Consider the following 22,434-nt stretch of genomic DNA (forward strand, 5'->3'; position numbering starts at 1 on the left):
TGGTTTGGTTTTGACCCAGACATATAAAGGAATCTCTGTCAAGTCACTAGTTGTCCACAGAGACAAAAAAGCATAAGCTTCAGTGATCACACACAACGAGGAGTACAGACTGCAAAAATAGTCTGTAAAGTCACTAAACAAACAACTATAGCTCTCAGCAAGCATAACTCAAAAATGCCTAATGAAGGGAAGAATTGGATTTCCAGCATTAGCACACCACAGTACTCAAAATGTGAAGTTCTCAACAAAAAAATTACAAAACATTCAAAGAAAGAGAAAAATACAGCCCATTCACAGGAAAAAATGAATTTTACAGAAACCCCCTCTGAGGAAGCCCAGACATTGAAATTACTAGCCAAAAGGCAATAAATTAATGTCTTAAATATGCTCAATAAGCTAAAGGAAATCATAGAAAAAGACCTAAAGGAAATCGGGAGAACAATGTGCAAACAAATATGTCAGCAAAGAGATAGTGATTACAAAAAGTAACCAAATTCTGGAGATGAAACGTACAGTAGCCGAAATGAAAAAAAATCACTAGAGAAGGTCAATGGCAGAAGTAGGCAGAGGAAAAGAATCATCAAACTTGAAGGCTATAGAAATTATCCAGTCTGAGGAGCAGAAAGAAAAAAAGAGTGAAGAAAAATGAACATAACCTAAGAGAAGCATGGGACATCATCAAGCATACTAGCATACATATCGTTGAAGTCTCAGAAGGAGAAGGAAGATAAAAAGAGACAAAAAATATTTGAAGAAATCATGGCCAAAACTTCCCAAATTTGATGAAAGGCATGAGTACATATATATATATATATCCAAGAAGCTTGAACAGCCCCAAGCAGGGTAAACTCAGAGACGTATACCAACACACATTATAGTCAAATTGTCAAAGGGCACAGATAAAGTATCTCGAAAGCAGCAAAAGAGAAATGACTCATCACATAAAAAGATCCTCAGTAAGATTAACAGATGATTTCTCATCAGAATCAACAGAGGCCAGAAGGCAATGGGATGACATATTTAAAGTCATCAAAGGGAAAAAAAACTGTCAATCAAGAATTCTATATCCAGTAAAACTATTCTTCAATAATTACAGAGAAATTAAGACATTTCCAGATAAACAGTAGCTGAGAGTTTGTTACTAGTAGACCTGCCCTACAAGAAATGTTAAATGGAGCCACTCAGGCTAAAAGGAAAGGACACTAGATAGTAACTCAAAGCCATATGAAGAAGTAAATAATATTGGTAAATATAACTATATAAAAAAAAGAAATATAAATCCAGTATTATTGTACTTTTTATTTATAATTCCCCTTTTTGTTTTATTTTATTTTATTTTAAAGATGAATGCATAAAACAATAATTGTAAGTCTATTTTAATGGCACATAATATATAAGATGTAATTTGTGACAATAACAATATACAGGGAGTAGGACAGGGATATATAGGAGTGGTGTTTGTGTATTACTGAAACTAAGATGGTATTATTCAAACTAGATTGTTATAAGTTTAAGATGTTAAATGTAATTCCCCAGATAACTATTAAGAATATAACTTAAAAATATACAGAAAAGAAGACGCGAATGAAAATTGTATACTAAAAGAAATCAACTAAATACAAAAAAAAAAGGCAATAATGGATAAATTGAAGAACATAAAGCATATGACACAGAGAAAACAGTTAAATAGCAGAAGTAAGTCCTTCCTTACCAGCAATTTTTGTGTGTGTGTGCTTTAAGTGAAAGTTTACAAATCAAGTCAGTCTCTCATACAAAAACTTATACACACCTTGGTATGTACTCCTAGCTGCTCTCCCCCTAATGAGACAGCACACTTCTCCTCTCTACCCTGTATTCCCCATGACCATTCAACCAGCTTCTGTCCCCCTCTGCCTTCTCATCTCACCTCCAGACAGGAGCTGCCCACATAGTCTCATGTGTCTACTTGAACCAAGAAGCTCACTCCTCACCAGTATCATTTTCTGTCTTATGGTCCAGTTCAATCCCTGCTTGAACAGTTGGCTTCAGGAATGGTTCCAGTCTTGAGCTAACAGAGGGTCCAGGGACCATGACCTGTGGGGTCCTTCCAGTCTCAGTCAGACCATTAAATCTGGTCTTTTTATGAGAATTTGAGGTCTGCATCCCACTGCTCTCCTGCTCCATAAGGGATTCTCTGTTGTGTTCCCTGTCAGGGAAGTCATTTGTGGTAGCCAGTTCTTCTCATCTCGGATCAGTAAATACTTTAAATGTAAATAGATTAAACTCTCCCTTTATAACAGAGATTGGCAGAATGAATTAAAAAACACCCATATTTGCTGTCTTCAAGAGACTCACTTTAGATACAAAAACAAAAAGAGATTTAAAGTATAATAATAGAAAAGGATAGTTCTTGCAGATATTAACCAAAAGACAGCTGGGTGGCTGTATTATTATCAGGAAAAAACATGTATTTTAAGTCAAAAAAAGGTTACAAGAGACAATGAAGGGTATTACATATTGATAAAAGATTCAATACATCAGAAGATATAACAATTATAAATGTATGCACTCTTAACAACAGAGCCTTAAACTATAAGAAGCAAACATGGACAGAATTGAAGGGATAGATAGTACTACAATAGTAGTTGGAGACTTCCATAAGCCACCTTCAATAATGGATGGAACAACCAGACAGCATATAAATAAAGAAGTAGAGGACTTGAGCAACACTATAAGCCAATTAGACATAACAGGCAAATATAGAACATTCCATACAAGAACATAGTATACACATTCTTGTCAAATTACATGAGACATTACCTAGAATAGACCATATGTTACAAAACAAGTCTTGATAAGTTTTAAAAAATTGAAATCATACAAAATATCTTTTCTGACTAAATAAAATGAAACTAGAAATTAAAAACAGAAGGAAAACTGGACAATTGAAAAAATATGTAGTAATTTATATACACTTAATCAACCAGTGAGTCAAAGAAGAAATCACAAGGGAAATAGAAAATACCTTAAGGTAAATGAAAAGGAAAACACAGCATACGCAAACTTACAGTTCATAGTGAAAGTAGTGCTAAGAGGGAACTGTGTAGCCTTAAATGCCTACATTCGAAAATAATAGCTCAAGTCAATAACCTAATTTTATATCTTTAGGAATTAGAAAAAGAGCAAACTAAACCCACAGTTAGCAGATGGAAAGAAATAATAAAAATTAGAATGGAGAGAACTGCAATAGAGAAGAGAAAAACAGTAGAAAAATCAACAAAGCCAAAAGTTGGTTCTTTGAAGAGATAAAATTGACAATTCTTTAGCTAGATTGGCTAAGAAAAAGAAAGAAAGCACAAATTACTGGAATCAGAAATGAAAGTTGGGAACATTACTATCGATTTGAAGAAATAAAAAGAATTATGAGAGGGTCCTATAAAACTGTGCGCCAAATTAGGTAACCTAAATGAAATGGACAAATTCCTAGGCACACACAAACTACTAAACTGACTGAAGAAAAAGTAGAAAATGTGAACAGGCCTATACCAAGTACAGATTCAGTGTAATTCCTAACAAAATTCCAGTGTCGTTTTTCCGTAGAAATAGAAAACATCATACTATAAATCATATGGAATTTGAAGGGACCCTGAATAGCCAAAACGCTTTTGAAAAAGAACAGAACTGGAGGACTCTTGCTCAAAACCTACTGCAGAACTACGGTAATCAAAACAGTGAGGTGCTAGCATAAGAGACATAGGGTCCAAGGAAATAGAATAGAAATCCCAGAAAGAAACCCTCACATACACGATCAATTGATTTTTGACAAGGTTGCCAAGACCATTCAATGGGGGAAAGAACAGTTTCTTCAACAAATGGTGTGGGGAAATCTGAATATCCTCATGCAAAAGAATGACGTTGGACTCTTAAACCATGTATACAAAAAAATGCCTCAAAATGCATTAAAGACCTAAATTTAAAAGCTAAAACTAGAAAACTCTTAGAACACATATGGGCAAATCTACATGATCAAATATGACGCCAAAAACATAGGTAACAAGGTAACTGGTGTTCGTCAAAATGAAAAACTTTTGTGCATCAAAGGACACAATTAAGAGAATGAAAAGACAATCCGCAGAATGGGAGAAAATATCTGCAAATTATATACCTGAGCTTAATTTCCAGAGTATATACTGAACTCTTACAGCTCAACAACAGAAAGACAAACAACCCAACTAGTGTTGGCAGGATGTAGAGAACGTGGAATCCTCGGGCTTTGCTGGTGGGAATGTAAAATGGTGCAGCTGCCATGAAAAACAGCTTGGCGGTTCCTCAAAAAGTTAAACGGAGAATTACCATATGACCCAGCAATTCCACTCCTAAATATATACTCCAAAGAATGAAAACATGGACTCAAACAGATACTTGTATGCCAATGTTTGTGGTAGCGTTATTCACAGTAGCAAAAAGATGGAAATAACCCAAGTTTCCATTAAAGATAAATGGATCAACAAAGTGTGGTATATTCATATAATGGAATGTTATTCAGCTATAAAAAGGAATGAATTTTTTTTACGTGCCACAACATGGATGAACCTTGAAAATGCTAACTGAAATAAGTCAGACACAAAAGGATAAATATTGTATGATTTCACCTATATGAAATATCTAGAATAGATTCCTAAAAACGGAAAGTAGATGAGGGGTCGAGGGAAGGGAGGAAAGAAGTGTTGTTGTTAATACGTACAGAGTTTCTGTTTGGAGTGGGAAAAAGTTCTGGAACTAGCTAATGATGCTGATCACACAACATTGTGAATGCACCTAACGCCATTGAATTGTGTACTTAAAAAATGGCTAAAATGGTAAACTTTATGTTATGTATATTATACCACAATTTAAAAAAAAATTAAGTAAACAGTACAAAATAATAAGTACTTAAAAAATATTCTTACTCAGTTTTCAAAGGAATGTAAATTATGCTGGACCAACGAATTAGTAAAGAAAAAAATAAGCTAGATTATAAGAAAAAATAAACTCAATCACTAGGCACTGAGCAAAACATAAATTGGAACAGTCTTTTTGGAAAGCCGTGTGGGGATGATTATTAAGATTCATAAAAATGTTCTGACCTCTTGGCCCAGTAATCCTACACCCGGGAATTTATCCTCAGGAAATAATCCAGTGGAAGAAGTAAATCTCTGTGCAACTTGAATAGTAAGTAGAGTAAGTGGGTCAGAGTGGGTGGGCTGTTCTCCTTTATTTCTGTGAACTCGTTCACTTTTGCAGCTTTTTTTTTTTTTAATTCCTTAAATAAGTAAAAGAAGCCACTGCTTCACAAAGCCCCAGGGCCCTCTGTTATTTATCTAGTGCTTACTCTGTGTCAGGCACTTGGGCCAAGCCCTTTATATGCAATACCTCACTACCTTCTCGTTGGTACTGATATTCAGTAAGTTCAGAGATGTGGAAAAGGCGACCCCAAAGCAGCACGTTCAGTCATAAAGGAGCCGAGGTTCCCTGGGGCCCTGGTGAAGACTCAGGCGCCCGCTGGAAGGGGAGCCTTGGCATGCAGTAAGGGCCCTGAGCTATGCGTGTGGAGCCCTGGCTTTGGCTCCCGGGGCTTTGTACTCACACTGAGTGGCATTGAGCAAGCCCCTTCTGTGAACTGGGGACGAGGATACCTCTAACCCGCTGCTGTAGAGTCAACTCTGACTCACGACGACCCCATGTGTGTCAGAGTAAAACTGCTCCATAGGGTTTTCAGTGGCTCACCTGGCCAGGGCACTGAAGGGCAGCCACACCGCACAGTGAGCGTGGGCCTAGAGGCCCAGGGCTACCTGTCACTTTATTTGTTGCCTGAAGACCCCTAGAAACTTCATTCCCAGTAGTACACCCTGAGGAGTCACTCTTAGAAGCCCCCAGGATGGCAGTGGCTCTGTCTTTGGGCACAAAAATCAAAAAACCAAACCCACTGCCATCGAGTCGATTCCGACTCATAGCTACCCTATAGGACAGAGTAGAACTGCCCCACAAGTGCCTTTATATTTTAAAGAGCCGTGCACCGCAAAGGACCTTGGGACTGGCATACAGAGATCCCGCCCCCAACAACTGTGACACCCCCTGACAGTAGGTGGAGGGACTGCCTGCCACGGGCCCCCTCCCACTGGGTATTTGGCAGCCCTTCCCTCATCACAGACCACCTTATAAGAGGGTGGGGAAAATGCTTTACCCTTAGCATCTGGGCATTTGCCTATTTGCTGCCAGATAATTCCTTGCCTTTCTTCTGCTCTGCTCTGCTCTCTGCTCTGCTCTGTAATAGAGAAGTGCACCTCCTGAAAACTACATTTCCCAGTTTTTCTTGCAACCAGCTTCCTGCTAGGTGTGACCAATTGGGAAGCACTGGTGGGAGACTAAACCAAAAACCCTGTTACCATTGCCGTGGAGTCAATTCTGACTCATAGCGACCCTGTAGGACAGAGCAGAACTGCCCCATAGGGTTTCCAAGGAGTGGCTGGTAGATTTGAGCTGCTGACCTTTGGGTTAGCAGTCAAACTCTCCACCAGGGCTCCGGTAAGAGATTGGAGGGGGATAAAGGGAGAAGCCAGGGTGTTCCTCCTTGTCCTTCTGCACCGCAGACAGTGGCTGCATCTTCTCTCCAAGTGCTGCTCAGTCTGTGATCCTGACTCCTACCAGGCAGCCCCTCTGTGGTACCTGCTCCTGCAGGTTGCTCCGGACTCTGGTAACACCAACTCTTCTCTTTGTCCCTCCAGCCAGCAGCTTCCTGCTGTTGCCTGCTGCTCCTCTCAGGGTTGCCTCTGACCCCTGTTGGGCTTTCCAGTTCTTCCAACACCGTTGTAATTAGTTCCCCATGATAATTTTCCTCTGCTGAGCTCCTTAGCTAGGGCTCTGTTTTCCTGACAGATTCACTCGGTTTCTCTGCTTGTTTTTTATACTTTTTTCTCCAGAAAGAGCACTGGGCAAGACAGCAAGGGAAGTTTTCTAAGCCCAGAGCCAGAACTAATTCTGGCAGTTAGGATCTGTGTGGCTCTGGACAAGTGAGATAACTTCTCTGAGCCTTAGTTTTCTTGACTGTCAAATGGGGTTTATAACAGCGCACAGGTGGACATATTGCTTTGATGTCTCCCCTGGGGCCTGGGGATGACCGGAAGGGCCTCCAGACTTGGGTGGAGAGCAGAGACAGTGTCACCAGCAGGCCTGGAACAAAGGTACTCACCTGGCACTGCAGCACGGCCTCACTAGAAAGGGCCAAGGACTTGGCTGCTGGGGTGGTGTGAGGACAGATGTTCCCTGACACTGCCTGGCTCTGCAGAGCCTGTACGCAGGCCCAGCCTCAGCACTTAGAATTTCTGGAGCCTCGTCCTTCCCCGGGTGCAGGTGTCTGGTCAGAGTGCTGAGAAGGGGCTGAGGCACTCAGCTCTGAGCAGACCTGCATCCCGACAGGACATTGGTGGCAGCTGTGCTGGGAGCAGTGGATCCTCCTCACCCTCTCTCCCCATGGACCTCTTCCCCGGGCCTCCCACAGTCCCCACCGTGGCTCTGGATTCTCCCCAAGAACACAGTTGACTTCAGGCAAAGTCTAAGACAGAGGGCAACCAAGCCTGGGGAAGACAGCGTGAGGGTGGTGTGTGGGCACCTGACACTGGACGAGCCCCAGACCCTCAGCCAGAGCTGGCCACAGAAGCCCGGAGGCAGCGACGGCCCATGGGCCTGGATCAGAGCGGGGAGCCAGTAGCATCTTTTGACTATACAAGTGCTTGGGCATGCAGTTCATATGTACACTTACCTACACAGATGTAACCCAGGTATAGAGTTGAGAGTCTGCTACAATAATTTATATAACAGGCCTCCCAAATGTCCGTGGCTTATGGCAACTGTTTTTCTTACTCACGGGTCTGTGGGTTGTCTGGGGAGGCTCTGCTTCAGTCTGCAACTCTAAGGGTGGGCTGGGCTCACATGGGGTGGGCCAGGCTGGGCTCCAGGCTGTGACTGGCTCTGGCTCTATTCCATGTGTCCTCACTCGGGGATCCAGGTTGCAGGGGCCATGACTGTCAGGGACAAGCTCTTCTCCCGGCAAACTGGCAGGAGTGTCAGTGAACAAGCCAATCCAGCAAGCAGATGTAAAGCCTCCGCTCATGTCATACCTGCTACCTTTCCACTGGTCAAAACAAGTCTCGTGGCCAAGCTGCACATTAGTTGGGCAGGGACGTATCTGCCTACTCTAGTGGGAGGGACTGTAAAGACAGGACAAAGCATACATCTGTTACGGGACATGAGTCAAGAACTGGGGACACCTTCCAGCCAGTCCTCCCAGAACAAAGGCCATGCACACTGGGCGTGCATTCCTGGTTCTGTTGTGCTCACAGACATACTGTGGACTGCTCACAGGCAACTGGTCCCTGTGCACTGATGAAGTATGACCGCGCCAGTGTCTTAAACTCTCTGTGCTTCCGTTTTCTCAGCAGCAAATTGGTGATAATAATACTTTACTCAGAGGGTTGTGTTGGATTTTTTAGACATAATACATGCCAAATGCTCAGACAATTCTTGCTATATATTGAGCGCTCAAAAGAAGTAATCTGCTGCGGTGATGATGATGATGATGAAGAAACCAGCCAATTATAACCCCTATTTCTCAAGTGGAAACCCTGGTGGCGTAGTGGTTAAGAGCTACAACTGCTAACCAAAAGGTCAGCAGTTCGAATCCACCAGGCACTCCTTGGAAACCCTACGGGGCAGCCCTACTCTCTCCTTTAGGGTCGGAATAGACTCAACGGCAACAGGTTATTTATTTATTTCTCAAGTGCCTCCCATCCACAATCACATCATCGTAAACGTGTAGCCACACAAACACACCAACGAGTATGCACCCACTCCAGGGGTTGCAAACTGGCAGCCCACTGCCTGAATCTGCCTGTAGACATGTTTTGCTTGACTTGCACAATATTTTAAAACTGGAGACATTTCACATAAAAATCAAAATTTATTGAAATAATTAGATCTACCAATACTGAGCCCAAGCTCTGAGTGGTAACCATGTATTGGAGCCATTCCTTTGGGGAGGAAGATAGACAGGGAGGAGTCAGAGGTGACCCTGGAGTTTCTGGCTTGAGAACGGCTTGGCTGAGGGTGGTGGCATTGACTGAGATAAGAAATGCTGGGAAGGAGGCAGAGTGTTCAGAGGGTGCTAGACTCAGACTGGAATACATGAAGTTGGAGGTGCCTGAGAGGCATCCAGGAGAGGTGTCCTCCAAGAGGCTGTGCTTGTGCTTCTAAATTTAGGTGAGAAATCTGGGCTGGAGGTACCTTGTGCGTTATCTGACAGATCCTTAGGGAGTAGATAACATCTCCCAGAGAGAATGCAGGAGGTGAAAAGGTAAAGAGGACTCAGGTGGAACCATGAAGAACCCCAACATCTCAGGGCTGACTAGAGGGAGAGAAAGTGTCCCCAGGAGCAAGGAGGGGGTCAAATGGGTCAATGGCTGCAGGAGGACCCCAAAGTCCTTTGAATTGGATTTAGCAACAAGGAGGCCACTGAGGACTTTGTTGAGGGCAGTTTGGGTGCGTGGTGGAAGCACATGGGTAGAGTTATAGGGGATGATGAGTGAATGACTAGGGGGTGAAGAAGGGAGAAAGTGAATGTAGCAACTCTTCCAAGAAGATGGGCTGGGAAGGATGGAGACAAGAAAGTTGGCTAGGTAGGGACTGGGAGTAAAGAGTTTTCTTAAGAGAAGTCTCAGCATATTTAAGTATTTACGGAAAATATCCAGTAGAGAAAGAAGTTAAGGACGCAGGAAAGAGAGGAGATAATGACCCTCATGGGGCGGGTTTCCTAGAAGGTAAGGGGGAGCCAAGCTGAGGTGCCTTAGAAAGGAGGAACAGCATTTGCTTCACTGTGACCAGAGAAGGGGGGCACCCAGCTAGTTAGTAGCCAAGATGGAGGTGGGACTCAAGCTGCCTGTTTTGCTCATACATTTATGTGTTTAATAGATCTTTACCAGGCACAATTCTACCCACAGACAAAAATCACTGCTTACCTGCTCGTTGTAGGATACAGATAATACACCAAATACATGAGGAAAAGCTTATAGTTTATTAGAAGGCACTGTTTGCTATGTATGAAAATAAAGCGGGAAAGGGGAATGAAGAGCACTTAATAAAAGTAAGCTGCTGCTGATGTTGTGATGATTATTACAGAGTAGCCAAGCATCTGATCGTAACGCCTTCTCCTCAGATGCCTTCCATCGCCTTGCGGGGTGTGGGTGGCAGTTTTAAATAAGATGATCAGAGTAGACCTCATTGAGAAGGTGACATTTGATCAAAGACTTGAAGGCAGTGATCAAGCAAGCCCTGCATGCAAGTATCTGGAAAAGCCTCTTGTAGGCAGAGACAAAAGCTAGTGCAAGGGTCCTGAGATGGGAGCATGTCCAGAGTGCTGGAGGAACACCAGGGGGCAATGTGGCAGGTGCGGGGGGCGGGGGGCAGTACCAGGAGATAAGGTCTAAGGCTCACCAGGAACTCAATCTTGTAGGACTTTGAAGACCACAGTAAGGACTTTAGCTTTAACAGAGTAAAATGAAGAGCTGGTGGAGGGTTTTGAGCAGAGGAGTGGCATGATCTGACTTATATTTTAATGGATCGCTCTGGTTTCTGTGTTGAAAATAGACTAAAGTGGGGGTGGCGGGGGGAAAGCAGGGAGATCAGGTAGAAGGCTATTTCTATAACTCGGGCAAGAGCTGTGGGTGGCTGGGACCAAGGTGATGGCAGAGAAGGTGGTGCGAGGTAACTGGTCGAGCCAACAGGATTCACCAATGGCTTCAAGTGAATTATGAAAGAAGGGAAGTAACAAAGGTGATTCTAGGTTTTTTTACTTAAACAAGTAGAAGGCTGAAGTTGCCAATTACTGAGATAGGGAAGGCTATGGGTGAAGCAGATCTGGGGAGAGACGAAGAAGAAGAGTTCAATTTGGACATGTTGAGCTTGATACGTCTATCAGATGTTCAAGTGGAGATGCCAGCAAGCCTAGATTTATTAGGACTGGATCAATATAAACTTGGGATCCATTGACAACTAGAGGGTGTTTAAAGCCTGGATGTGAGTGTAGTTAGAGAAAAGAAGTTCAAAGACTAAGCATTGGGGCCCTCCAGTGTTAAAGGTCAGGGAGCAAAGGTGAAACTGGCAGAGGAGACAAAGAAGGACATGGCCAGTGACGAGGAAACCGGGAGGCTGTGCCGCCCTGGAAGCCAAGAGAAGAGCTGTTTCTAGGATGAGGGGTGATCAGCTGGGTCAAATGTTGCTGGTCTGTCAAGGAAGATGAGAACTGAGAATTTACTCCTGGATTTAGCAACTTGTTGGTCAATGCAATTTTGACAGTAGTGGCTGAGAGGCCAGTGGGCTTGGGGTGGGCCCTCTGAACATTTACCCTGCGGAGTAAACGGGGTGATGTGTGTAGTCGTGCCCTGCACACAAGTGGTCTGTTCTAAATGCTGGGGTGTCTGCTGGACGGAGTGGTGGGGCTTCAGCAATGGCATGGAGGACTAGAAGGTCAGGCTTGGAGTGTCTGCACAGACCCCAGATCTGCCCCCCTCACCCCCAGCATCCTGCCCAGGCTCCTGAAAGAGCAGGCGCCTCTGGGGCTGTTCATTCCCACCATCTCTCTAGATCTATTCTCCTCTCAGCAGATGAGCCAACCTCCCCCAAGAAGCCAAAGAGTGTCCCTGAGCCAGAGCCCAGTGATGTGGAATGTGGAGCCACCTCTCCGCTGTCCTCTGAGTGGACCTCAGTGAGGATCAGCCCCGGGCAGGACACAGTTGGGCAGGATGTGCTGGCTGTGCGTGTCCTGGTCACCAGCGATGACAGCAGGTATGCTCAGACTGCTGGGGATGGTGGAGGGTGACAAGGGTTGCAGGGTGGGATAGCATTCAGGATGTGGCCCTCTCTCCACTCCCTTACAGTGTGACCTCTCTGTGCATCCATTTCCTTATCTGTAATATGGGACAATAGTAGTATCTGTCTCACAGGGAGTTATAAGGATGAAAGAATTAATGTACGTAACGTGTGCTTAACAATGCCTGGCACGTCATAAGCCCTATAAGTGTCAGCAGTTGTTTCTCAGAGAAGGGAAAAGCTCCGGCCCCACTGCCTTTTTCCCTGAAGGCAGTTGTCATCCAGGCTGCATGAGGGGTGCCTAGCAGGTGTCCCCGTCCCAGGGAGGGACTCTGTGAGGCCCTCCCACTGTAACATGATGAGGCCTGGTGATGGGAGGAACAGAGAAATGAAGCAATGGTGCCTTAGCTCGATATTTCCCAGAATGCTGTCCTCAGTACCTGCCTCAGGATCCCGAAGTGGTCGTTAGAAATGCAGACTCCAGGCCTCCTCCAGACACGCTGAATTTGATCGGGAGGTCAGCCAGCAAATAGGTATCAATTGCTTAGTATTTGCCCAGCTCTGAGGATACAGCAGTGGCTAAGACCAGACTAAGCCTTTGCTCTCACAAAATTTTCATTCAAATAAGATAGATAGGTGGGTGGATGGATAGACAGACAGACAGATAGCTGCCATTGAGTTAACTCTGATTCATGGTGACCTAATATACAACAGAATGAAACAGTGCTCTGTCCTGTGTAATCCTCTAGAGGGGAGACCCTTGCCCTCACTGGCCCTCTACTTCAGCAAATGTGATGTCCTTCTCCAGTGATTGATCCCTCCTGGTGACATGTTCAAAACAAGCAAGTCAGACAGTGTTCTGCAGTGATCCATAAGGATTTCACTGGCTAATTTCTGGAAGTAGATAACCAGGCCTTTCTTCCCTGTCTTTCTTAGTCTGGAAGCACCACTAAAACCTGTTCACCATCGGTGACCCTGCTGGTATTTGAATACTGGTGGCATAGCTTCCAGCATTGTAGCAACATGCAAGCCACCACAGTAAGACAAACTGATAGACAGATGGTGGTCAAGCAGGATAGCCACACATTAAACAAGTAAAGACGTAAAAAGAAAAAGTTCACATATGTGCCTGGTAGAAAAATAATTATAGGTATATAATAAAAAAAATAAAAATAATGACTAGTCAGTTACTTTAGACTGAGTGGCCAGGAAAGGCCTCCGTATTCATTATATTACTACATTAATGCTGAGTAACAAACAAGCCCCCAAAAGTTAGTGACTAAAAATAACTCCTATTTTCTATGCTCCTGATTCTGTGAATCAGCAATTTGAACAAGGCTCAGCTGGGTGGTTCTTCTGGTCTCTGCCAGCTCCCTCATGTGTCTGAGGCATTAACAGGGGACACTTGGGCCCGGTGTCCTTCATCTCCCAGTGGGCAATCTCAGGCTGGCTCACATGGTTCTAAGACAAAGAGTGGAACATGCAGCTTCTTGAGGCCTAAGCTTGGAACTGACACCCTGTGATTTCCATTGCATTCACTTGGCCAAAGCAACTCATAAAGCCAGCTCAGGTTCAAGGGGTGGGGCACAGAGATTAATAACACAGTGGTTAAGAGCTACAACTGCTAACCAAAAGGTCGGCAGTTCAGATCCACCAGCCACTCCCTGGAAACCCTATGGGGCACTTTTGCTCTGTACTGTAGGGTAGCCCAGGATCCCAGGGCTGCTAGAGGCAGTGACTGGCTAATGTATGCATGTGTATGTATATGTGTGTGGGAGGGTTCCAGGATTCCTTATGTTCTCTCTCTCTCCTTTCTCCTTCCAGCTCTGAGACAGAGTTTGAGTGTGGCGTTGAGGACTCCCATGCAGAGCCCTGTGAGGAAAGACCCCAGGAGTTGGAACCCCCACCCCTACCAAAGCCCCTCACCCGGCACATCTCCCTGCATAAGACCCTGACTGGGGCAGTCCCTCCACAGTGCCCTGAGGAGCCCAAAGCTGTGCATGGTGAGCAGATAGCCTGCCTACGAGGGGGCAAGCTGACTGGATTCTGGGACATGGGGAGGGGAACAGAGACCACCAAGTACAGTTTTTTTTGTTGTTGTTGTTTTTTTTTTAATGGAGAGACAAGTGACGTTAGGTCTAGCCCTCAAGGACAGGTGGGGGGGGCTGGGACTCTTGGGGCTATGGGGTAGAAGTGAGGGGACTGAGCACAGGCCTGGCATCTTTCTCCATGAGAAACTTTGGAATCCCAAGCGGGAGGAGTGCAGAGGTACCTGACTGGCTGTCGTTGTCACAGCAGGCAGAGATAAGGAGCCCCTAGGACCCAGTGCCTGGAGCGGTCTCCCTCCTGCTTCCCATGTGTTTATCTCCTGAGGGTCCAGCAATCCACAGCTCTGAGAGAAGGGTGGTGGGCTCAGGAGCTGTGGGAGAACCCGCAACTCTGGGCAGCGCAAGAGAGGTCTGCCTGCGGCCACCTGGGCACTTGCCCTCTGGGGCAGCTTCGGGGACACTGACCAGGTGCTTGGGACTCATGGAATGCACTGAAATTTTGTAGTTGTCGTTAGTTGCCATCAGGTTGATTCCAACTCACAGCGACTCCTGTGTGCAGAGTAGATCTGCTCCATAGGGTTTACGAGGCTGTGACCTTCCCGAAGCAGATCACTAGACCTGCCTTTCAAGGAGCCTCTGGGTGGGTTCATATCGCGAGCCTTTCTGCTGGTAGTCAAATGCTTAACCGTCTGCACCTCCCAGAGACTTCTGAAATTTTAACTACATAATTTTTTTTTTAATAGTAAATGCACTTTTATTGAATACCTGGAATAGGCCAGTCCTTTTCACATGTTGTTGTGTGCTGTTGAGTTGATACCAACTCATATCGACCATATAGGACAGAGTAGAACTGCCCCAAAGATTTCCTAGGCTGTAAATAATCTTTATGGGAGCAGATCACTAGGTCTTTTCTCCTGTAAAGCTGCTGACTGGTTCGAACTACCAACCTTTTAGTTAACACCCGAGTACTTAACCATTGCGCCACCAGGGCTCCTCCTTTTCACATGCATGGTCCCATTTAATCCCCAAGATGAGGTAGGTAGTAGTAAGTCCTTTTCACAGTCAAACAAAGAGACCAAGTGCTTCTCCAAGGTCTTATAGCTACTAAGCAAAGTGGCCCAGTGCTGGGTGACCCCAAACCATCAACTCTGGACTACTTAGAAGTAGTTGTCTTTAGTAGCCCAGCTTGTTTTGACAAAAGTGGGTTAGAGTTGAGCGTTTTGTTTTAGTGGACATCTTGTGACTAAATCATCTGACTTCAGGGTAGGAAGAAACAGGCTAACAGGCTTGTCACCATCAGGACCGAGAGCCTTAACTGCACTGTATGAGCACAGCTTTCCTGCACTGCCCTCTGGTGGTCAAATACAGAATTTCCGCCTGGCTCTTGGCTAACTTTTCACACTTGGTGATGGTTTTGCAGGAAGACAGGCCTGGGGCAGGAAAGCTCATATGTTGTTATTGTTCTTGGTTGCTGTGAATTTAGCTCCAACTCATGGGAACAAAACATTGCCCAGCCCTGTGCCATCTTCATGATCATTGGTATGTTTGAGTTCATTGTTGAGGCTACTGTTTTCTCTGACCATATACCAAATATGATGTCTTTTTCCAGCACTTGGTCTTTCCTTATGATGTGCCCAAAGCAATGAGTCAAAGTCTCACCATTCTTGCTTTTAAGGAGCATTTAGATGTTTTTAAATCCTGGAGACTCTGGACTTACCCTCTCATGTGAACCCTTTAAAAAAAAAAAAAAGATAGCTTGTCTTCAAAACATGTATACTAAGTAAGTATCATTTGTGGGGCAGTCCAGAAAGGTTATCATATGTGGTAGACCCAGTGTTGGACTGCAGCCGAGCTGTCCCAGCCCTGTCTGATTTCTCCTCGACCTTGGTGCGTCCCTCACCTCCCTGGGCTTCAGCCGTCGCCTCTTCAAATACAAAGCCTGCCTTTCTCTTTTCCCCTCTCTCCACTTCTTTCTCTCTCTCCCCCAATTGCCAGAGGATTTTAGACAGCTTAAAGGTAAAACATAAAACAGAACTGTATGTCTGTGTATGTGAAAAATAAAGCCTCAGGATCAGGATTCGCAAAACTAGTTTAGGAGGTATAGACTACAGAGAGGTAGGCTGTAGTCCTAAACAATTGCTTTAGTTGAAGAGCAAGTTAGATTCTGAGTTCTCTGGCAGCCAGAGCAAAAAAGGAAACAATTATTATTCTCATTGTTGGGGAAGGGGAGTGGGAAAATATATATATATATCAACAACAATATTTATAGTATATATAGGTTTCTCAGAGCAGGCAAAACTTTTCCTAATGCTTAACTTTATAGAAAGTTTCCAGGTCACTTCAAATAGACGATATTGAGAGATTAGATCATGTCCTACGCAGTGGCTCTCCGAAAATGCAGTCACGGTTTTCCTAAGGCTGTTTCATGTGCTTCCCTTGCTGGACGGTGAGGGTGTGGAAACAAGAGATGACTCAGTGAGCGTCTTTCTCCCAGGAGCATGGGCCTGGGCTGAGAGAACAAGGCAGTTGACCAGGGCATTTTGTTTTCTGACAGTCCAGCTTAATCGCAGGATAAAATATAGAGTAAGAACGAGATAAATTGTACAACTTTCAGACAGTCCTCTAGCAATTCAGTCGTCTTCAATCATGTTTTGATCACTGATCGGCAGACAACATTTTAAGGTTAAAATCCCTTGGGGTGGGTCAAGTGCTGTGTTTTATGTTTTTTAGTTACGGGTAAGTTTATCACTTTACCAAAAGATGAAGGGTTGGCATCATGTTGTGGACATTATGGAGCCCCGTTAACCAGGAGTCTCACCTGGATAAATGGCTCAGGGGAGGGCTGAAGGAATACCACCATGGATGAGACCAGGATATTGCATTAAAAAGATTTGTCTGACTGCCTCTATCAAGTTCTCCAAGTTTATTAGCATAGAGCATGCCCAAAATGATGGTCCAAAATATAATTTAAACCTTATGTTATTGAGGTCTTAGAAAATGCTCAGTAATGCTCCCCTAAAACACCTAGTTCAGTGCTTCTTAAAAATTTTACTTCAAAGGCAGGTTCCTAGGGTCCCACCTTCAGAGGTTGAGATTCAGTAGGTGTAGGGCAGAGCAGGTATCTGCATTTTGTGTAAGCACCCCAGGTGCTGCAGTGTAGGTGGTCCATGTCCTACAAGTTGAGAATTACAGAGGAGCAACTTCCTGGAGGAGCTGCTTAGATGAGTTACTTGTCAAATGTACCCCTATGTAACTAATTGAATTGACCTAGAGAATTGGATTCTTGGACATAAACCAATTAGTATTTGGAAAACAATCTTCCCCCAAATTATTCTTATTTTGTAGAATTTATATTTATCCTTTTAATTTTCTGGGGATTGTGTGATAGCAGGATCGTCCAGTGGTCTGTGATGGCCATTACTAGTCTGTAATAAAATGATATTTTTAGCAGCATAGGGCAAAATACCCTCTTACTGCTTTTGCAGTGAGTCTTACACTAAAAAAAAAAAAAAAAAAAATTTTTTTTTTTTTTGCACTAAGATCTCCAGAAGTGCCCCTAGAGTATTAAAAGGTAAGCTCAAAAGAAGGGAACCAGCTGCACTTATGCTACTCAAAATTCCTGAATCTAATTATTACTACCCACACTCTTGTTCCTATTGTGGTTTAAATGTGTGCCCTATAAACACCAGTGACAGAAAATCTCTCGTGAATTTTAACCATTTCTTTCTTTTTATTGTGCTTTAAGTGAAAGTTCACAAATCAAGTCAGTCTGTCATACAAAAATTTATATACAACTTACTATGTACTCCTAGTTGCTCTCCCCCTAATGAGACAGCACACTCCTTCTCTCTGCCCTGTATTCCCCGTGTCCATTCAGCCAGCTTCTGCCCCCCTCTGCCTTCTCGTCTCCCCTCCAGATAGGAGCCACCCACGTAGTCTCATGTGTCTTCTTGAGCCAAGAAGCTCACTCCTCACCAGTACCATTTTTCTCTCTTATAGTCCAGTCCAGTCCAATCCCTGTCTGAAGAGTTGGCTTTGGGAATGGTTCCAGTCTTGGGCTAATAGAAGGTCTGCGGACCACGACCTCTGGGGGTCCTTCTAGTCTCAGTCAGACCCTTAAGTCTGGTCTTTTTACGAGAATTTGAGGTCTGCATTCCTCTGCTTTCTGGCTCCCTCAGGGATTCTCTGCTGTATTCCCTGTCAGGGCAGTCATTGGTTGTAGCTGGGCACCATCTGGTTGTTCTGGTTAGCCATTTCTAATAGGTTTCTTCCCACAAAGTTAAAGGCTGAGAAGAAGCAATAAGAGCTTTCAGCAATCTTATATTTTTCATGAGAAATTTCTCCATGAGATGATTGAGAAGGTAACTTTAGTAGAAGGATGCAACTGTACTTAAGACCCACTTGTTCTTTTTGTAAAACATACATCCTGGGCAACCCTGATCGGCACTGTGTAGGGAGGAAGTGGACCTACGGTGTGGGTAGAATGTTCAGCCAAGAACAGTCTTGCTCCTCAGCCAAGAGGATTGTTAGAGTGGGGAGGTGGGGAGACTGTGCTCTGTGCCCCTCCACCCAGGCTCCTGCTCAAAATCACAGAACCAGACAAAGCAGACATAAGGCATCTACAAATGCAGCAAGTGATAGGAAGGAGCCAAGGGCGTAAGAAGCTGGAAGGAAGCCCCCAGGTAGTGGTTGACATCTGTGCTCCCGCAGCCTGGCTGATGAGACCTGATGCCCCAACTCTGAGAACTGTTGGGGAGTAGAATATTCAGGACTGTTTCTACAGACAGAAAGGGCTGGGCCTTGGATTTAAACAGTCCTGTAGGAAACCCTGGTGGCGTAGTTGTTAAGAGTTGTGGCTGCTAACTAAAAGATTAGCAGTTTGAATCCACCAGGCACTCCTTGGAAACCCTATGGGGCAGTTCTACTCTGTCCTATAGGGTCGTTATGAGTTAGAATCAATTCGATGGCAATGGATTTGGTTTGAGTTTTTTTTGTTTTTTTGGTAGGTGGGACAGTGGTTAAGTGGTCAGCTGCTAACCCAAAGGTCAGTGGTTCTAATCCACCAGCTGCTCTGTGGGAGGAACGTGTGGCAGTCTGCTTCCATAAAGATTTACAGACTTGAAAACCCTATGTGGCAGTTTTACTCTCTCCTATAGGGTTGTTATGAGTTGGAATCGACTCAATGGCAATGCGTTGGGTACTAAACCTTAAGGAGCCCTGGTGGCACAGTGGTTAATAAGCCTTTGGCTGCTAACCAAAAGGTTGGCAGTTTGAACCTACAACCGCTCTGCAGGAGAAGGATGTGGTAGCCTGCTTCCATAAAGATTTACAGCCTTGGAAACCCCACGGGACAATTATACTCTGCCCTTTAGGGTTCGTACAAGTCAGAATCAACTCAAAGACAATAGGTTTTATCTTTTGGTACCTTGGAGTCTGTAGGTGGCACAAATGTTTAACATGTGAGGTCACCATGAGTCAGGGTCTGTTCAAAGGTTGGCACCAAGGTTGTTGGGTACCTACACCTTGCCCTGCTTTGACTCTCCCATGCCCAAATCACTCCCATGGGCTTTCTTTCCCTCCATGCCTTCTGGTCCCCCTCCCCATCCCCCGCCCATATGACATTCTGTTTGCAGAGGGCCCCTCACTCCCACTCTTTCTCTCTGGCTGTGATTTAATTTGAGACACCTTGGAGCCTGAGACCCAAATCTGAGGGCCCTGTGTGGAGACTGGGTACACTTGGGTCCCACTGCCCACTCTTGTGCCCCAAATGGCCAAGACCCATTGTCTTCTGAATGTGATGTTCATTTTGCTCAGTTAATCCAAGGCCCAACTGGGTTAGAAGGTCTTCAGTCTGCAGCACACAGCGTCCTGTAAATCTGTCTCCACTGGAAATAGACCAAGAGGAGGGGCTGTGGCAATGAATTTCCAAAGTTCAGTTGACAGTGGTTTCCAAAGAGTTTGCGGGGCTCTGTGTGGGGGGAGGGGAAGCAGAGGGTAGTGCTTTCTGTAGCCTCCCTGCTTCAATTAGAGAAACTCTACTTTTTGTCTATTATGTCTAAAAAAAATTATGTATAAGGGGCGTTGATATGAGACCTCATCTTTCAAGAATGGTTCTGCTAACAAAAAAAATACAAAAAGTATATGCATATATGTCGAAATCGACTCCACAGCAATGGGGTATATGCTAATTAGTGACCACTGAGTTAGGATGATGGTGCATAATTTGAGGCATTTTCTGAAAGAGGACAGTACCTGTCCCATAGCAGGTTCTCAATGATATTTGACAAATGAATTTAATTAATGAATGAAAATTTGGAGGTATGCGATGTGGGGACAGGGAGTTGGAAGGAAGGAGGTGGTTCAGTCAGTCATAACTGTTGATCCATTAAGTTTTGTTAAGTGAGCCATAGGAGAAAAATCCCTATTTGTTCTACTCATTTAATGGACTCATACTCTCTCTCCACCAACCCTGCACTTTTCTTTCTTTGGCCACAGCTCTGCAACGGGCCAATAGCTTCCAGTCTACAACTCCAAGCAAATACACGAACTGGAGAAGAAAATTCCAGTCAAGTGAGTCAGAAGTGGGAGTGGGGGTGGGCAGGCATTCTCTGGTTAATTCTCAGGGGACGCTGTTTGTGGTCCTTACATGGTATCTTCTCTGACAAGGCCTCTTGGATGTGAAGGAAGAGCAAGAAGAGATATGTAAAACTGACTTTGTTTCCATTGGTGACTATCAAAAGCATTTTTGCTTCCCCTTTTTCCCCCACTCCAGAATCATAAAAAAAAAAAGCCAAACCCATTGCCGTGGAGTCGATTCAAACCTGTAACGACCCTAGAGGACGGAGTAGAACTGCCCCATACGGCTTCCAAGGAGCAGCTGGTGGATTTGAACTGCCGACCTTTTGGTTAGCAGCTGCATCGCTTTGCACCACCAGGGCTCCGTGGACCTTAGAATTCTACAATTTCACCTGGTAGGGGCCTTAGCAATCATCTACTCTAAGATCTTTGAAGCATGGATGAAGAAACTGAGGCTCAAGTTCTATGTGCTTTGAGTCAAGACACTGGAGTTGGGCAGGGGGCATAGGCTTGATGGCCTCATGCAATTGTGAGCAAACAATAAAGAAAGAACACCCCCCCCCCCCCCCCCCCCCCGCTCAACACACACACACCACCAACACTTCTTGCCCCTTTTCCTGACCAGGCTTTGTCACAGCATCCTGGGGCAATGGGCTGGGTAAAGACCAAGGCCGGTGGTGGGTGCCATAGCAGCAGCCTCCACTAGGGGGTGCAGTGACCATGCTTCCGGGTTCTCCAGCATTCCAGACCCTGCAGCAGTTACAGGACAGTGAACAGAGATGCCCTCCATGGGCCCTGAGAAAGGGCAGGACGCTCCATCCGATGCCAAGTCCTTCGCTGCCCTCCACATCCGCCCGTACCCATGCTTCCTCTGGCAGCGCCCTCTATACATGCCCCTCTGCCTCCACTCTCTCGCAGGCCTTGGGTTAGAAGCGTTTCTACCAAGAAACGTTTCTTCAGTTGGAACAGAGCCCTTGTTTTCCTCCCCTCTGAGGCAATACTGACTCCTGGGCCAGGGCCCCAAGGCCAGTGATTCACCCTCCCAGCATCCCCCAGACAGTGGCCCTCTCACCCTGGGTCAGGTAGGGACAACGGATACCTATGGGGCTGGGGCCAGGCTGCTCAACTGGGCAGGCCACTTCGTCTGGGGATGACCTAAAATGACTCCTGGATCGTCTTAAATCCCCCAGGCAGTGGAGAGTGAGGGCAGGGAGGGAATTGGTGGGTACAGAGTTCCTGGCCCAAGCCGTCGTCTCCGTATGCCACTCTCCTCCTGCACAACCCCCCAAGTTGCTGGAACCTGGCTTCCTTAGGGGGGTCCAGGTGGATACAGATACCCAGTCAACTCTTCCAGCAGACTTTCCTGAGCATCACCTGTCTGAGGGCTCAGTCATGGCACAAGGGCAGCGAGACTGGTGGGGGACCCTCGCGGTGGAATCAAGGGGGCACAAGAGAGCAAGAACTGTTAAACACCCTCACAGTTTCTGGAATAGGCCCTGCAGGCTTAGCTGCACCCTTAGTCATCTCAGGAGTGTCAGGTATAGGTAGAAGCTGGTTTGAGGACAGGGCCTTGAATTTGAATCACTTCCATGAGCCTAGGGCCTGGCATGGAGTCCCTGGCTGGTGCAGTAGTTAACAGGCTCTGCTAGCTGAAAGTTTGGAGATTCAAGTCCACCCAGAGGCACCTCGGAAAAGAGTTCTGGCGATCTGCTTCTGAAAAATCAGCCATAGAAAACCCTATGGAGCACAGTTCTCCTCTGACACACATAGAGTCGTCATGATTTGGGGTTGACTCAATGGCAACGGGTAGTACCTACCATGGGCCTGACTCAGAGGCACCCCTGGTCTTTGTTTGCTGAATGAATGAAGGAAAGAAGGAAGGAACAAGCCAGCTGAAGAGAGCTCAGGAATAAATGAAACAGCACATGGCATT

General features: G+C 45.3%; 1 protein-coding gene across 5 annotated transcripts in view; it reads left to right on the plus strand.

The window, feature by feature from the left end:
• The window catches only part of MICAL2 (microtubule associated monooxygenase, calponin and LIM domain containing 2), a 250,516-nt gene that overhangs the window by 178,399 nt on the left and 49,683 nt on the right, over positions 1-22,434 (plus strand). For 4 of the 5 annotated variants that reach the window (XM_049890391.1, XM_049890393.1, XM_049890396.1 and 1 more), the window contains 3 exons: positions 11,670-11,853; positions 13,702-13,880; positions 20,421-20,495. In XM_049890391.1, the coding sequence (XP_049746348.1) occupies positions 11,670-11,853; positions 13,702-13,880; positions 20,421-20,495 (438 nt within the window). The remainder of the gene's footprint in view (positions 1-11,669; positions 11,854-13,701; positions 13,881-20,420; positions 20,496-22,434) is intronic. The other variant, XM_049890394.1, reaches the window with a different exon arrangement.

Source organism: Elephas maximus, chromosome 7, assembly GCF_024166365.1.
Source record: "Elephas maximus indicus isolate mEleMax1 chromosome 7, mEleMax1 primary haplotype, whole genome shotgun sequence".
Taxonomy (NCBI): domain Eukaryota; kingdom Metazoa; phylum Chordata; class Mammalia; order Proboscidea; family Elephantidae; genus Elephas; species Elephas maximus.